Here is a 17,935-nt window from a genome sequence, read left to right as displayed (position 1 = left end):
CTGTTTTTTTTAAACTGCTTTAATTATCTTCTGATCTACTTTAGAGAAATTTTTTTTAAATCATTATATAACTTTATTTTATAAATGCCTCTCATGCAGCATAGAGACTGAAAAAGCACTTTTCAATCTAAGACACTGTGAAATATGAAAACAAATGTATATATGTATATGAAAGACTGAGACATTGTGCTCTACACCAGAAATTGACACATTATAATTGACTGTACTTCAATAAAAAATAAATAAAATAAAATACTATGTGATTTAATTTAAATAATTATTATTTATCTATTACTGTTTAACATTTCTTCTCAAACAAGGTATATGGCTTGTGACTAAAAAGTGAACTACTGAAGAGTAGTATCCTTTGTATCCTTTTTTACTTATTTATTTTTAAAGATTTGGTTGATGACAACCTTCCGCATTTCAAGTCTGGATCACCTCCTGCCCCAAATGGCTTTAGACAATATGGGAGTCCACATCTGTATCATAGTCAAGGAAAAGGACCATGCAAACATGACCGAATTGCCCAGCAGAGTCGAGCTTCTTCACAAACGTTAAGTTCAAGTAAATCCCAGATTCTTGCTCCAGGAGAGAAAATAACTGGCAAAGTTAAGAGTGACAGTGGCACTGGATATGAAACGGACAGCAGCCAAGATTCTAGGGATAAAGGGAGCAGCTATAACGGCAGCAGTAAAAGCCGGAACCGAGGTTGGAAACCTATGAGAGAAACATTAAATGTTGATAGTATTTTTGATGAAAGTGAAAAAAGGCAGCACAGTCCAAGACATAAGTCAGATATTAGTAACAAACCTAAATGTAGCAAAGATCAGAGTTTTAATGATTGGCCAAAACAGAATCCAAAGCAGAAATGTTTAATGACTATATATGAAGATGAAATGAAGCAGGAAGCAGGAAGCAGGAGTTCCCTTGAATTTAATGGAAAAGGAGCAGACAAAAATAAAGGCCTCAAAGTTCATGGTGACAGTTGGCAGATGCAAAGGACTGAATCTGGATATGAAAGCAGTGATCATATCAGTAATGGATCTGCTAATTTGGACTCACCTGGTATCGATGGAAATGGTACAGTAATGGATATCAGTGGTGTTAAAGAAACAGCATCCTTCAGGTAATACACAGATTAAATGAATGATTTTCCCCCTACCATGCTCTCTTATTAATTATTTGAAGTAACTTTCAAAGTTTGGGGCCAATTAAAGTAAAGGAAAGAGCTTGAGCTCAGAGTAACCTGGGATGTTACGGGTTATTTGATATTTCAAGTTTCTATTTTAAAGTTATTTCCTGATTCTAAAGATAACTATTTATTTTTAGGAAATTTAGAAAGAAAAGAAATACATTATAATTGTTGCCACCAAAACTATTGATATATACTACAGGTTTTAAACCATAGATTTAAATTGGTATATCTCAGTCAGTAAGCTAATTGCTTAGTTCTTCAGTCTGTCTAATGCTCATTGTCCTGTCTCTGACATCTCTAACTCACAACTGGGATTATTTTCTGCTGTCACAACTAGTTCCATGGAAGAGATATTTTTTCCTTTAGCAAATACAAAAGAATACAGTGAAATAACTGTTTGTGTTCAATTAATTTTTAATTAATTCTGAAAACATATATTACTGTTAAGAGCCTATTTGTGCTTCTCTGTATAACCTCTAAAACATGTCCACAGCTTAGGATAATTTAGCCAGGGTTTGTTTTTAATCGATCTAAAATGTCTTGAGTTGATATTAGCTGGTGTTTTACCACATTATTAAAAAGCCAGATTTGTAAAAACTAACCTCTCTTCTATTATTAAAATAATCATTGTAATAAAGACTTAGTAAAACTTTTTTATTTGGCAGAGTAACTTCATAATACTTCTTAGAAAGGAGTAGCCTAGGAATCAGAAAGATCAGGACTTTGTAACCAGATAGGCTTAGATTTTAATTATTGGGCAAATTAATTTGACTTTCACAGCTTTAATCTCCTATTGTAAAATGAAGATAATAACTATTTTTAAGTGTTGTTGTGAGATGTAAACTAATAATGTACATTAATCCCCTGTTAGAAGAGCACATGGCATGTCTTAAATGTTATGTTATTTCCTTTTTCTTAGGATAAACTAAATCATACCCCTTGATAGCTGATGTGTTTGGTATGTTTTGTTCTATTTTCTAGTGACCAGATTAAGACAGGCAACCTAAACACAGAACGTGTGAACTGTACCTCCCAACAGAGCAAAAACCACTTGGAAGGTAAAAATTTTATTTAAGTAGATTATAATAGTAGCAGTAAAGAATAAATTGTGGTATTAAGAGTAAAGAAGGTAAGGATAGTCCTGTTACTGATGAGTTTATGAACAATGAGGATGGAAGTTGGGAGAGTACATGCTTGAAGTCTTTTAAAGGATGGGAATTGCTACTTCAGGGACCAGGAATAGGGGGAATTGTGTCGGTCAGGATAGGCTAGGTTCTGGGCTGTCCAATGGTAACAACTTCAAAATCTCAGTGTCTTAACACAAGTTTGTTTCTTGCTCACAATACGTGTCCAGTGGAGGTGAGCGTGAAGTCTCTTCCTAGTAATCACTCAGGGCCCCAGGCTAATGGGACTCTATCTCCACAAATACTGCTCTGATCATTGCGGTACTGGGGGAGGAGGGGCTTGAAGAGGGACACAGCATGGAGAGTCATGTGTAAGCTCTTAAACTGTCAGTCCGGAAGTGACACATGTGCTTCCATTCACATCTCATTGGCCAAGGCAAGTCTTACAGCCAGGCCTGATTTCAAACAGTGTAGACAAGTGCAATTTACATGTCTAGCACAGGAGTTAAGGACAGATAGAAAAACAGCCTCCTGGAAAAGTTCAGTTTGGAAAGAATAAATATGTAATGGTGTGGCATTATTATAGGTGATTGGTTAGCAACACACAGCAGCCCAGAAACAAAGAAAACTAGATGTTTGAATGTATTCAGGATTTGGGATTGTTACTGAAAGGAGATATACCTGCAGGATTTGGGGGACAGGGATCAAGGAGAATGATGAGCAAGGAGATTATTGAAATTGCAATCAAAGGCATTGTTTTCATATTTTAGAATTCAGAGGATTAGAAGGGATACAGGTTTTCACAATAAAAAATAGCCAGGAAGAACACACTTTAAAGTTTGTTTTTAGTCTTTATCATCTTTAAGGCTTTTGTGCAAATTATTTTTCAGGTTGCAGACACTGAATATGATTAAATGTTTATTTTGTTTTCATCAAATGGTATAATATCAGAAGGAAACACTTATATTAAGGAAATAACCTTCCTTTCCCATATAAAATGTCTCGCCTGTTTTAAAAATCTGATAAAAGTCTGGTAACACCAAGTATCACAGGAAACAGTAAAGGGCTGGCCAGAAATCAACAGCAGAAGTCGGTGAATTTGAACAATAACTGCAAGTTCAGTGCTCTTTACAAAATGATGCTTGCTTCCTGATATTAATAAAAACACAAGGTCATAAAGATTGTGATGGTCAGGAGTGCATTGCTATAAGAGCTTTGTAGTGGCTTTCCCCATTTAATATGAAAGAGTGTGTATGTAGCCCACTTAAAAATAATTTTTTTTGTTGTAAAATACACATAACGAACTTTGTTATTGTAACCATTTTTAAGTGACAGCTGAATGGTATTAAGTACATTCACATTGTTTTGCCACCATTACTACCATCTGTCTCCATAAGTCTTTCATCTTCTCAAATTGAAACTGCCTGTGAACTCCCCATTTCCTCCTCCCCACATCCCCTAGCAAGCACCATTCTACTCTCTGTCTCTGTGAATTTGACTCCTCTAGGTACCTCATATTGGTAGAATCATTCAGTCTTGTCTTTTTTGCGACTGGTTTATTTCATGTAGCACAACGTCCTCAGAGTTCACCCATGTTGTAGTGTGTGTTAGAGTTTCATTCCTTTTTAAGGCTGAGTGATATTACATTATATGATATAACATATTTTGTTTATTTTCCTATTTTGGCATTTCAATAAGTTTTCAATATTATACAAATTTATATGATGGTAGAGAACTTTATAATAATGCCATTGTAATTATCTCACTAATAGTTTCTCATTGATAGAGATATTATACAGCCTGTCTCATTATGGGTTCTACTACAAAAAAAACATACCTACACTGCTAAAGCTATTACTTGGGAACATTGTTGAAATTCCACAATGCCATTTAGATTATTTTAGCTCCTCTTTTAAAAATGGCTCTCTAATGGGGAGAATTTCAAATGCCTTAAATTACATTCAAGACAGAAGAAATGACATGTTCAAAAGCACTTGGTCAGGAAAAAATATTACATATTGGACGAATACGTAGTTTGGTTTATGCAGGGCTGGAATGCATAGATGGAAATTGCGAAATGATGGATGGAGGATAGATAGAAGCCAAATCGTGATGAAACTTCTTTGCTATTTTTAAATCCTACAGTAAGTGGAAAGGCACCACAGGACGAGGAGAGTAGCATACTCCAGTTTGCATTTTAGAAAAGACTCTTTGGTGGCAGTGCAGAGGGTGCATTTGGAGTGGTGGGAGAGAAATTTGTTGGATGACTACTTTAATAGCCTAGGGAAAAGATGAGAGTGTAAACTAAGGCAGTATCAGTGTGAAGAAAGAAGATTTGAAAGATGTAAGAATAAGAGGACAGTGGAATCAGCTTTTTTGAGAGACATACAGAATAGGGGAAAAGGAAAAGTTGGGGGTGGCTGTATTTGGGCCTTATGTAAGTAGATTCACCATTCACCTAATGGAGGAATATAGGAAGAAGGAACAAATTTTGGGAGTGAGAGAGGATGCCAAATTTATTTTGAGGTTTGTCATCTAGGTAAATAGATTTATTAGGCAGTTAGGAATATATGCCTGGAAAGCAGGAAAGATGATGTTTTGGTAGCCATCAACAAATGTGAAAATTGAATGCCGTAGACATGGACAATATCACTCAAGAAAATGGGAGATTTGGGGGCAAAAAATAGACGAAGGAACATGACTTTTGCTAAGTAAAAGGGATGAGCTAAGGATAGAGAGAAGGAGCAACTAAAGAAAAGAATGGAGAGTATCTAGAAGGTATGAGAAAATACAGGAGAGGGAGTTATTACAGGAAAATGGGGAGTTTCAAGAAGAAAAGTGGTCACAGATTAAGCCGAATAAGGATTAAAAAATGCCAGTTTGAATTAGGAGTTAGTAAGTCACTAGTGACACAGTAAAAGTGGCATTAGAGGAACATTACAATAGGAGCAAGACTGAGGTGGGACTGAAGTGTTTGGAAGTAAAGGGCCATGATATTTGTAACTCACTCTCAAATGGGGATCAGAATTTAAATGCAGTAAAATGTTAATAAATAAGTGAATCTGAGTGAAGGATATACAGGAAGGTATTTGTAGTAGTTTTAATCATTCAAGGTCAATGTTTTTGAACTTTTTGAAATAATCTCCAAATAGGTTTTTCAAAAAAGATTACAGCAGAATAAGAAGTAAATAAATGGATTTAGCACATGTCTGTCAAAACCTTTGCTGTGAATAGCAATGAAGCCATACCTAGAGGAAAAAAATGAAACCAAGAACTTAGTTTTGCACTTATGTTACAGAGGGTAAGGAACTAATGATGTGCAGAGGATGAGAAAGGTGTGAAGAGAAGAATAGAATAGCAGAATAATTGATGGAGTAAGATCTCTGGAGGTAGTGCTGAATTAAGGGAGTAGTAGTTTTTGGTAATGGGAGAGAAAGGTGAGTGTGGGTACCACCCAGTGTGTATTGTGTGTACCTAATGAACTCTTCTCTATGGAGCAAGGTTATCTACTGAAATAAATATACATTAGGATATTCACAGATTATACATGACAAATCACAAAGGAATTATTAGGTCTTTCAAAAAACTTTGTTTGCCATTTACTTTGGAGTCTGCAATACTTGGCTTAATCTCAGTTAATCATAGAAATCCGGATTACTTCAAGCTGAGAATCTTGATCTTGACAAATAAGAGTGAAAGAAGTTAATCAGTGGTCAAAAAAACTTGCTAATTTCCTTAATTATTCTTAAAAAATATCTGTACTTGCACTATGTTAAGTGAAATATACTACCTTCATGTTAAATCCTAAAATTAGAAAATGAAAAAAACTTTATTGGAAGAGTTTCTTCCTGTACACAAGTGTGATTATTTTCTCCAAGATGTTTTTGGCAAACTGCAGAGTATGTATACATTTAAAATAAATACATTAGAAAGTATACTTAGAGAATGAGGTACTTTTAGCAGTTGATTTTGTTTTTATATGTTGAAGTATCTCTCTACTCCTTTTGGCATACAGTTTAAGTTTAGCCAGAAATATCTATCCAGTTAAACTTTTGTGATTTTTCTAAAGTATTCAAATTTTATTTAAATGTAATTTTATTATAAATCAGGCCATTGACTAGGTTATTACTCTTGAATGTTTAGTTTTTGTAACCGCAGTATTATTATAGTCAAAGCTCCCTATACCACAAGATTAGGGTCACAGTGTCTAGACTAGCAGTTTGGTTTTACTGCTGTGTAAGTCTGTTTTAAACCTAGGTCATCTTTTCAGCTGAAGTATATGTATTTTGATTTCTTGACTCTTGGGCTTTAGATTTTTTTGTATGTAGTATCAAAATTAGCATTATTAATTAAAGCTTCTTCCCTTGATGTTGAAGTAGCTTCCATGCAAAGTGTTAAAATGCGACTTAGATTTGCAAAGAACCTGGAGCCAAAATTCCCATTAAAGACACATGGATGCCTGTGTCAGCAGAAGAGAAAAATAACACATCTATTTTTAAGTTAGTTGGAATTCTGAAGTCAAACCACTTGGTTGAATGCCTGCCATAGTGATATTAAAATTTCAAACAGATTTATGAAACCTCTGCTGCCTCCTGCTGCCCATTGTGTGGATACTTCAATAAAAGTAAATAATTCTTTAAGAATGAAGTATTTGCTTTTTCTTGTGCTTTTGAGTATTAAACTTGAAGTTATGGGTAAGTGAAAAAGTATAATAAACATTCTCAAAAATCACAGTGAGTGGGAAATTTATAATGTAACGTCAACTTACAAATTTTTAAGACTTAAAAAACTTTACAGACTTGAAAAATAATCAAGGTTCTTTTTGACAGCAATTTAAAAAAAAATCATTAGGTAACCATCAAAGACAGGCTTAGTTTTTGAGCCTCAGGCATTGTGTCAACTTGACAAGCAACTAAGGCTCTCTGGGGTAAAATATATTGCCTTTTATTTTTGCGACTTTATTACTATGGCACTTAGTAGACTTACAAATAGGTTGGCAGGGGTGGGGAAGGTAAGAAGAATTTTTCTCCATTTATACTTATCTTGTCCTGGATCAGTGAGTTGGGAATATGGTGGACAGAGTGGGGATGATTTAAAAGAAGAAAAAACAGTATGTCTTTCATTTTTATTGGGAGCTGTCAATTACTGTGTGAGCAATATGACATAAAGAATATTAATTTATCATGTATATTACACCAGTTTTTCTTGGAAATTACTTCCAAGGTTTAACTTACAGAGTCAGTTAATAATCAGTATAGGTTTTTAAAAATAGGGTGATGTTTAGATATTTTGATAGATTCCAATTGAATTTTGAGGGACAGGGTAGTTTTAAAAAAATGTAGGTAGAACATCAATTTTGGGATAAAAAGGCATCTAAAATAAAGTTCTGTTATTATGTAAAAAGGCATCTAAAATAAAGTTCTGTTATTATGTAAAAGATAAAGTTGCTGCTTTTAATAGTTTGATTTTGTTTTCCTTGCAATCATCAGTTCACAGATTTGGTGTGCAGTAGACTAGAAGCATGAGAACAAGAGGAAACAGAAAAATTAACATGAAAAGACAAACTAAAAATAAGGGAAAATACAGAAAAATTTACTGGAATTATACAGAAGTATAGGCAGTGCTCTAAAAATTCAATCTAATGCCATATATTTTGGTATTTTCTATGGGCATCACCACATTGAAGTGTATTAAGTTGTTTGATGTTCAAACTAATGGCCTAGTTTCATCAGAAGGAGATTCTGTACAATGACCTTGTGTTTTAGTGGCATATGTGAAAGAGGGCTTACAGGTAGTGGCTTTGAAGTTGACCCTGGACTGGTTTGAGTGCTGCACCAGCTTTCTGGCATTAGTTAGGTCACTTAACTTCCATAAGTCTCAATTCCTTGGGTATAAAAAGGGAAGTTACTTCACAGAATAGTTGTAACTCAGATTTTAAAAAGATGCCTCTTTGCAACCAGCTGGAACAGTTGTTTTCATAGGTATTGAAGGCCTCAAACAGCTTTTGTTGCTATAGGTTGTATCTATTAATTTTGCTGTATTAGGCATTAAAGCTAAAAATTCAAAATATTTATTCATTGAAAGAATGAATAAATCCTTTTACTCATGCATGATTTTGAAACATCCATGTATCTTCATTTGAAAATACTGGTTTGCTAAATTATGCAAGTCTTCCAATTGTTGATACATATCTTTCTGTATTTTTTAAAAGAACATATTTTTAAGTATCACCACAGATATTAGCAGAAAGTCCTTATAACTATTGAGAAACTATGAAGGTCGTGGTTGTAAATACAGATTTTTCAAAACTCTTACGTTCATCTAAACGCTTGAATTTTTATCATTGGCAATAAATAATGCCAGTTGTTTTCCTTGGAGTGTGACAGGTTCACGTCTTTCATTTTCAAGGAAATTTTCTGACAGATACCCAAACCAAAGTTTGTTCATTGTCTTTTCAAGTAAAAATGGTGTTCAGTTGTAAAGATTAGATGAAATGATTATTATCAACTTCTTACAACTTGAGTAAGCAGTCAATAAATGTAGCTAGTTAGTGGTGGGATAACATTTTATGTGTTACAATACCCTCCCACTCATTCAAATTCAGTTGATGTTCCTAATATTCCTGTGAGATAGGTAAATAGGTATCAGAATCTCATTACATAAATGAGGAAACCGAGACTGTAAGGTTGTGAAGTTTGTTGTGAGATTGTAGTTACCAACCAATAAGCAGTGAATCCAAACTTCAGCTCAAGTCGTCTATCTTCAAATGTGAGGTTTTTGCCACCATTTTCCCAGTAAAGAGTAAACAGAGGAAACCCGGCTCCACATGATGCATCAGGAATAGCACTTTTTGGACATGGCTGACATTTTCAAGTGATAATAAATTGCGAAGAGAACCACTAATTTTGTAAAAAGGGTTTAGAAAAGAGTTACTATTTGAGCTGAGTCTTGAAGAATTAGTTTTTGTCTGTTAATTAGAAGAGAATTACCTGTTTATAGAAAACCTTGTATAAATTATGGAGAAGTACAGATGGAGTAAATTCTACAAGATCACTTGAATTTTTTTCCTCTCTCCCTCTTCAGGTTTTAGAAAAGAATTCAAGAACTTGGAAGTAGGCTGTAAATCTGAGTTCCACCCAGAATCACATCTACAAATAAAAAATCCATTGATAAAAAGGTAATCACAGCTGTTTGGGATACTAAAATCTTTTTAAATTAAATGTATGTATTATAGGGACTCTTTATCAGAAAGGCATATGAATATATTACTACTCTGAAAGCAGTGGGTCTATAGTATTATGATGCATATCTTGTTGGGATCATTAAAAGGATGTAGCCCTTAATGAGAGGGGGCCTACAAAGTACCTGGCACTATATATGGTTGTATTTTTTAATCCTCACAGCATTGTCTTCAGGTAGATGGTATTTTACAAAAGAGAAAATTTGGGGCATAGATTAAGTAATTTGCCTAAAGTAGAGGAGTTGAGGTTTGAATGTAGCTTTTATCTACCTAACAAAGACTCAACTCTTTTCATCTCTGCGCTCTAACTGAATTCTGTGCAATTCATGTGAGGAAAATAATTTAATCATATGAAGATACATAATTTGCAATGTGATATCATTTATCTTCATCTTAGAAGTTAATTATTAAAGGTAATCTTGACTGGATAAATTATTTTTAATTAGTATACTATCCTTATAGCATTATATATCAAAGCTGAAGTACCTCTATTGCTATAAACTTTGTAACTTTGGCTGGGAAGTGTTGAATTATTTGCTTGTAACATTTTCCATAAATCTGTGCTATATCTTATCACAGTAAATGTAATTTCAGTGTTTGTAAGTTGAAATTTGTTTTTTTTTTAATTATACTTCCAATTATTAGAAATCTGAATTTGGTAATGACAGGTGTTTCTGGTAAACATTAATGTATTCTGGCATAAAGATTTTGGATTCAGAGAATGTAAAATGTTAATGGTTGCAAATAGCTTTCCATTTCTGTTTTTATGTTATGTAAATAACATCAATACTATATTAGGAAGTTAAACTACAGGACAAAAACTTGTTTTGCATTTTTGCATTTGATGTTTTAGCTTTGTTTCTATATTTCAGGTCACATATACGTGAAACCAATGGAAAGTTATTCCCCTCGTCCAGTTCACAAACACTCAAGGACCATACAGCAAGAGAGCAGACCCACCAGCCAGATGAACAGAAACTTGAAAGATCAAGTGAATGCAAATTTTCCGAGTGGCTTAAAACAGAAAATTCTGAGAGAACAGGCTTGCTTTTTCCCACTGATGATAATTCTGCTTCTGGAAAGAGAGTGAACAGTAATGAAACAGTCTCATCATCTTCATTGTGGTCGTCACACATGAGAACTGTGGGGTTAAAGCCGGAGACTGCTCCCCTCCTCCAGCAGCAGAATATGCTGGAGCAGTGTTCCTCTGAGATCTCTTTACCCGGGGAATGTATAATTCCGTCAACTTGCAGATCTGATGGTTGTCAGATGCCAAAAGTTGTTTGCCAGCATCCACCACCCACTCTGCCACCAAAGAAATATGCTACAGCCAGTGTGCCACAGTCAGAGAAAAGTGATTCTACACCTGATGTCAAACTTACGGAGATGTTTAAAACTAATTCTTCTAGTCTTCCGAAACACAGTTTAAGTACAGCTTCAGAACCAGGTCTAGAAGTGAGCACGTATATAAATGATGAAAGACCTAATGAACCATTTCAAGGAAACGAGCGTGTTGGCAACACACCAGACTCACCATCTAGCTCTTTCACTAGTAATTTCCAGGCAGACTCGGGTACAGTTGTTGATGCTTTTTGCCAACCAGAAATAGACTCTAGTTCTACCGGTCCAAGTGAGACAATTTCATTAACTACCTATTTTTCAGTTGATAACTGCATGACTGATACATATAGATTGAAATACTATCAGAGGCCCAAGCTCTGTTTTCCAGAGAGCAGTGGCTTTTGTAATGATAATTCACTGTCTCAGAGTGAAAGAGGGCTAGGACCTGTGTTACATAGTGGCCTTGGTTCAAATTGCCCTTCTGGGCAAAGATATAAACCTGGTATACATTGTAATAGATAAACAATGAAACCGGCAAGCTTACATTTATCAGAGACCGTTAACCATTAATTGACTGACCAAACCTAGTGATATATGAAATTAAAAACCATGGCATTTTTAAAGTCATTAATCACTTTAACTTTCCATATAGCTATTTTATTTTTTTTGAAGATAAGCTTATTGGATATTTTAGAAATTCCCTCTCAATTGTCTTGGCATATATCAAAAAAGAGAAAACCCTGCAAAAATGTCATTCATCATATACTGCAGTTGAGTAGAACTGTAATTTATCTGCTTTATTTTCTGACTAGTAGACCCGTAAGTATTAAACCAGTACTCATATGTAGATTGGAAAACTCTGCTAACTGAAAGGTATCAGGTGATAGTTTGTATAGTCAAAGCAGTATTGCTTTGTGAAGAAGCACTTTCTAATGGGTAGCCAAAAGAGGACTTCACCCATTTGCTTTCGACTTCTGTGATAGTCTACTACATATGGCCCCTTTAAGTGTCTTAAGAAAATGTTGACCCATGAAATTAATAGCATTTGGAAAAAAAGCCTTAATGATAAAGCAGTTTTTAAATTAAATTCTCAAGGTCAGAAAAGACTTAACTTTGCTCCTAGAATTTTTGTTTTCAGAATGCCTAGTTAACATAAATTAGGCCTTTGTTATAGTATGCATTTATAATTATTTCAGCCATGTAAGCTAAAAATAATCACTTCACTTTGGTATATTTATTTATCTTGTTACATTTTTTTCTAATTTTATATGAAATGTGAAAGATTTTTATTTTGGTTTGGTTTACTTTGGGCCACTAATAACCAGTGTTAGGAATTAACCTAAGGCTCTCTGAATAAGAATATCACTGTGATTGCCTAAATTTTCCTTGCTATAATCTTATCTGTTTATAGGTTGTCAGCCCACTTTAGTGATTTTCATATTCTTAAATTGAAAAATCTTTCTGGGTTTTCAGATTAAATTTCTGCCTTTCATATAGCAGATTTGATTTTAATGAAATGTATTACTTTGAGCATGCCTCCCTTTTTTCTAGTCTAAACCAATAGTAATTTTACTCCACCTACTTCCATGGAAAAGGCTTTCTTTTAAAAATAAAGGAATTTTCCAATATTATGATGACCTTACCAGTGAAAATAAGTACTTTAATTGCCTTATTTCACAGTTGTCATTTAATTTTATACTAAGCTGGTAAACTAATTGTGGTTTAGAATAGTTTTATATTGTTCACTTATTATAGAAATAAAATTATAGAATCATACAAATGAAATTTTCCTTACATTCATCAGTGGATAAGTTTTACAGATAAAATGTAATAATTCCACAAACTAGTAAATTTAATATTTTGACCTAAATCGTTAAAATATTCCACAATGTAAATGATTAAAAATGAATAATTCTAGATAAGTAGAAAATAATTGCTTGTAGAAGTCTAAACTCACACACTTATCAAGTCTTGGCCAAATTTTGTCTTCCACCTAGAGAAATTTTTAGTAACCTTTTCTAATTATAACAGTAGGTGATTATTACTTTATGTTCTCTTAATTTAGAAACACTTGAATATCAACTAAATAAAATTTTATCTTTAAGAAAGCTTATTTTTAACATAGTTTTTAGTATGGAGGGTTTGTAAATGTTGTAAAGTTTGTAAAATTGTATTTGAAATGTCAGTGTATTTAATTACTACTTTTGTAACACTAAAATACTAGAAAAATGAGCTCCAAGTATTTTTAATAACTTTCAAAAACTTTGTGTACTTCATTTTTGGTTTATGTCCAGTTGAAAATGCATTATTTGAAACATTTAAACTAATTTCTGATACTTAACAGTAATATCACAGATTTGTATGAGAGTCAACTCAAAATTGAATTGTAAACATCAAATAGAAATGTCCAGTTTGGGCTCGTTTTTAAGTACTGTCCGGTTGAAACCTCCTGAATCATGTAATAGTATTAACAAACTAAAAACTGACCGTTTGTTTTCATGCTGATTCAACACTCCAAATATAGACTGAATATATATTTACTAAACTAATCACTCACATGTAAAGTTTTTTATTTCTAGGGTGCCTATTTATTTTTATGTATGTTTTCTTCTGGTTATAAGCTTATAATAACTTTTTAAATGATGCAACCAATAATTGTTGTAATGTTCAAAATACTTCAAAGCATTTTCATGTGAAGTCAGTTTCTTCTGGTTCAGAATTTTGGGGGGGATAAACTGATTTTTAACTTAATATGGTGGGACTTTTCTTTGCATTCATGAACTGTGGCTTCCTCTTAATCCCTGTGAATTATTTTATGGGAAACTAAGTCAATTTAAGGTTCAGGGGTGAACTTGGAACATTGTTGATCATAAAATTTATCACAGGAGACTCCCAAGAGTTCAGCTCCAGCGAGGTCTAAAGGAGGGTTCCTACAGGAGTTGGTAAACTTTCTGTAAAGAGCCAGAGTAGGTAATTTAGGGTTTGTGGACCATAGGGTCTCTGTAACAACTACTCAACTTTGCCACTATAGTGTGAAAGCAGCCATAACAACATTTACATTGCAATATGCAAATGAATGGGGGCATGTCTGTTTTAGTAAATCTTGATCGCTCAGCATTGAAACTTGGATTTTATATCATTTTCACATCATGAAGTAGTCTTTTGATTTTTTTTCTATCATTTTAAGAAGTAAAAATCATTCTTAGCTCACAGGCCTTATAAAGAGAGGCAGTGGGCCAGATACGGCCTATTGATGAAGTTTGATGACCCTTGCCCTACAGCATAATAACCTCTACATTAAATGCCCTTACTAAATATCCTGTAGTCTCTGAATGTATTCCCATGCCATTCAGGGTCCAGGTATATGGAACCCTCTACATCCTAAAATTTTTAGGTATAACAAACCCCTAAAGACTACCTCACAATTGCTCATTAGCCAATTTATTTTAAATGGTTATTAAAACAATCATTTCACGTATATGGATTTGTGAAAGTTACAAAGGAATTTATCAGACTAAAATCACATTGATAGTACTTTTTAAATTTGTTTTTGTTATAGCAAGTTTGCCACCTCTTCTTGGTGTCCCGTTTATCCAGTTAAAAGCCTTCAAATGTGGGCACTTTACACAGTCACTGTCCTTGAGATGGTGCAATTCAGTGGTAGACACAATTTCATCTGTAGGAGAGTCAAACTTCATACTGTCACCATTTTGTATACCACTTACAGTCATGTCACAACAGTAAGATCTCTCCATATTCCCTGTACTAGAAAATTTCAGAATATTCAATAGTTGTGGCTGTCACAGTAGGGTGATTTTAGGTTCAGAAAGGTAGTATGGATTAGAAATCTGTGTGTAACCTAACACAATTTGTCAAAACAAAAGCAAATCAGACCAAATTCACCTGTCCAATAAACATTTATTGGACAAAATTATTAGCAAGCAGCACAAAAACAATCTGGTATCCTCAATAAAATTCAGTTCTGTTTCTCTAGATGCTTCAACCTTTGTATAAAAAGTTCCCTTCAGGCAGACTCAAGAATACTCTGAAGGCACAACTGTTAACCTTACAGACCGCATTAGGCTAAAAATCCTTCAAAATCAATTTCGGATTTCACACCAACCCTAAATGCCATTCTAAAAAGTAGAGGATGTAGAGTTTACCAGATCTATGCTCTGTTTCTAAGGGAGGGGAATAGCCCTGAAATATTTAGGCAATTCCAATATATAAAATGTCACAAATTTCAAAGACAAGAGCCCATTTCTAACATCTGTTGGGTAACAGGAATAGCTTCTGAAGGGCTTATAATAGCTGCTTGGGGAGTATGAATCTTTCACATTAAATACTAGCTGATCACCCCTAGAATGTAAATTCTTGTTAACATACTTAAGGCAAGACTTCTGCCTGTTTTGTTCTCTGCTGTTCCTGGCCCACAGTAAGTGCTCAAATATTTGCTGAATGAGTAAATATGCTGACTTTGCTGAAGTATTTAAGTTAAAGACACTTAAAAAACTTATGTTTTGGGCACAAACGTTCTTAATGCACTCACAATAATAAAAAACAGGTTTGAAACACACAGTCCTATTTTAGGGGGTTCAAGAGCTTAAAAAGGAAGTGAGGGGAAGCAATCAGGTAGAAGGACACACATCCTAGCCTTCCATTAGTGGATATATAATTTCTCTAAAATTGTACCAATCTGACAACCATAACAGAGGTCCACTTAATCTAAGAATTAAACTGAGTCTTAACAGCCAATATGTCGTGGGCCTGTGTTTTCTGTACAGCTTCTAACTCCTTTTTTCAAAATCCTTCCCTTGCTTTTGAATAATAAGTTTTAAGAACTTAGCTACGAGTGAGATCATTACCCATTGGATATAGTCCTAGAGAGTAACAGAATGTGTAGAATGAAAGAGAGGTCCCTTAGAGTTTGAAATTCTTCTGGTGCACAATCCTATCTTCTTTGTTCAAGAAGTTTGTAGTCATTTTCAGAATCCACTCCAGGAGCCAAAATTCTTAATTTAGATATCAGGCAAACCATTCTGTAAAAAACAAGTATTTGTCAACAATGTTTCCTCTTTTTTCTTCAAATTCTTTAAGTCAACTTCTAAAAATTTTGATCAGCGTAGTCACTCGCTTATTCTTAAATGACTTATATATTGATAAGAGTGAAAAAGGCTCTTCCAAAGCTTCAATTTTCTACCTAGAGCTGAAAATTCAGATTGAAAAAAAAAAATCACCATACTTGAGTCTCTACCAAAACCAAACCAAACAAAACCAGGAGTAGTGTGTGGAAAGATTTTCCTTTACAAATGACAGAGGATTTTACAGAAATGTGCATCTCTTCCATTTGTCCCACTGAACCTTCTACCTTCTAATTTGCCACACCATCCAAAAAATCAAAGACAAAGGGGCCTCAGATACGATGAGCTCATGCTCATATCTTTGCCAAAACCTGCGGCTGAGGGTGAGGAAAGAACACATAATTCCCCATCAAGGAGGGCAAATTCATAAGCAAGATGAGTGAGAGAAGTTAAGGTGAGTAAACAATCAACTCCAAAAGAGCTGTTTCATGACTAAATAAGCTACATTGCGCCTTCTCCTCCAGCTCACTGCTTCTCTCCTGAACTTGTCCCTTACTATCATCTTAGTCCTGTGTCCTCCTTGTTTTGCTTCCCCCTCCCCATCCCCTAAGTTCCCTTCTTTTATCCTCTGCCAAAAACTGTCTTTTCAGATTGAGTGGCAATGAAAACGGAGAGCATGGATTGTTTTCCAAGTGGAACCTACAGAATTTTGTGACTTGTGTGTTGGTGGTTTGGGGTGTGAGACTTGGGTATAAAAAGGAGGGGAAATCAGAAAGAATTCCAGGATTCTGGGAGAAGAACTGGGTGGATAAAGTTAACATTTACTGAAATGGGTCACTGAAAAATAAATACCTTTGGGTAAGAAGTTAATTCAGTTCTGGATCTGTTTGAGATAACCTGCGTGGCCTCTTTGTGGTCAAATTGTTGTACAGTAACAGCAGCTTTAGCTGAGCGCTTACTGCGGCCGGGCAATATGCAAATAAACCGCTTTGAGATAAATTAATATCTTATTTGATCAACACTGCAGCCCACCCCACCCGATTACCACTGCTTCCAAACGGTAAATAAGAAAGCTCCCAGAAGCCACATAACATCTCCAGTTTCTTCGTGGTAGCGCAGAAACTCAAATCCAGTTAGTTTCATTCCAAAACATAAAACATTATGATGCCAAGTTTTCTCCATCTCTCTCTCTACACCCTCAACTGAGGTGCCAAGGAAGGATATTTTCTCTCTAGTCTTCATTGCAACTCCCCCACCTACCAGACTCCGCCACTCACCAGCTATAGGACTTTAGACAGACCCTACTCTCTGGAAGTCAGTTTCCTTGCCTCTCCCCACCCACCGCCCCAAATTGGGCTAGGTGGTTTCTAAGCCCGTTATCACTTCAACGTTGCATTCAGAGTACTCACCATGGCAAAAAATACATGAAGAAAAACACCACTAGGTCGAAGAGGATGAAGAGCCAGAGATCCAACCAGTAGGACTGCTTTGGAAACTGGTTTGCCCCGGAACGAGCCCGCACTTGGTTCTGCTGCTGCCTCTCGGCTTCTCCCAAGCCTCGCCGCTCCCAGGGACCATTCCGACCATCTCCCGCCGCCGCCGCGCCCCTTTCCATCTTGCACCAGTCGCCGGGCCACAGTCCGAGCAGCTGGAAAGCCTCAGCTCCCGCACTTCCGTGTTCACCTCGCCGGAAACTGGGCAAACTACGACCGCACAGGCACACGCAGCTCCCCGCCCGGAAGTAGGCGCTGAGCCGCCCCTCCCACGGCGCAGGCGCGGCCGCCGCTCCGCTGTCTCCGTGACCGTAGGCCCGTAGCGCAGCCTCCACCCGGAAGCGGAGGAAGCGCGCCCGCCCACTCCGCCCTGCTGCGTCCAGGTGGGAAGCTAGTTGTTCGGGTTTCACTAGAAGGAATGCTTTGTGGCAAGACTGGAAGTTACCGTCACGTCCCAT

The 17,935-nt window shown here is 35.5% G+C and overlaps 2 protein-coding genes across 4 annotated transcripts in view; one reads left to right on the top strand and one right to left on the bottom strand.

The window, feature by feature from the left end:
* The window catches only part of USP53 (ubiquitin specific peptidase 53), a 49,561-nt gene extending 35,907 nt beyond the window's left edge, over positions 1 to 13,654 (top strand). For all 3 annotated transcript variants that reach the window (XM_072938259.1, XM_006213923.4, XM_072938251.1), the window contains 4 exons: positions 400 to 1,129; positions 2,180 to 2,256; positions 9,406 to 9,499; positions 10,435 to 13,654. In XM_072938259.1, coding sequence (XP_072794360.1) covers positions 400 to 1,129; positions 2,180 to 2,256; positions 9,406 to 9,499; positions 10,435 to 11,425 — 1,892 coding nt within the window. In that variant the 3' untranslated portion in view covers positions 11,426 to 13,654. The remainder of the gene's footprint in view (positions 1 to 399; positions 1,130 to 2,179; positions 2,257 to 9,405; positions 9,500 to 10,434) is intronic.
* Positions 13,655 to 14,801: 1,147 nt separating this feature from the next.
* Positions 14,802 to 17,935, bottom strand: ARLN (allregulin). The gene is made up of 2 exons (XM_031691534.2): positions 17,394 to 17,935; positions 14,802 to 15,942 (listed from the first exon to the last, which is right to left on the bottom strand). Coding segments are annotated over exons 1-2 (543 nt in total). The 3' UTR covers positions 14,802 to 15,941.

Source organism: Vicugna pacos, chromosome 2, assembly GCF_048564905.1.
Source record: "Vicugna pacos chromosome 2, VicPac4, whole genome shotgun sequence".
NCBI lineage: Eukaryota > Metazoa > Chordata > Mammalia > Artiodactyla > Camelidae > Vicugna > Vicugna pacos.
This window is presented reverse-complemented; position numbering and strand designations above follow the sequence as displayed.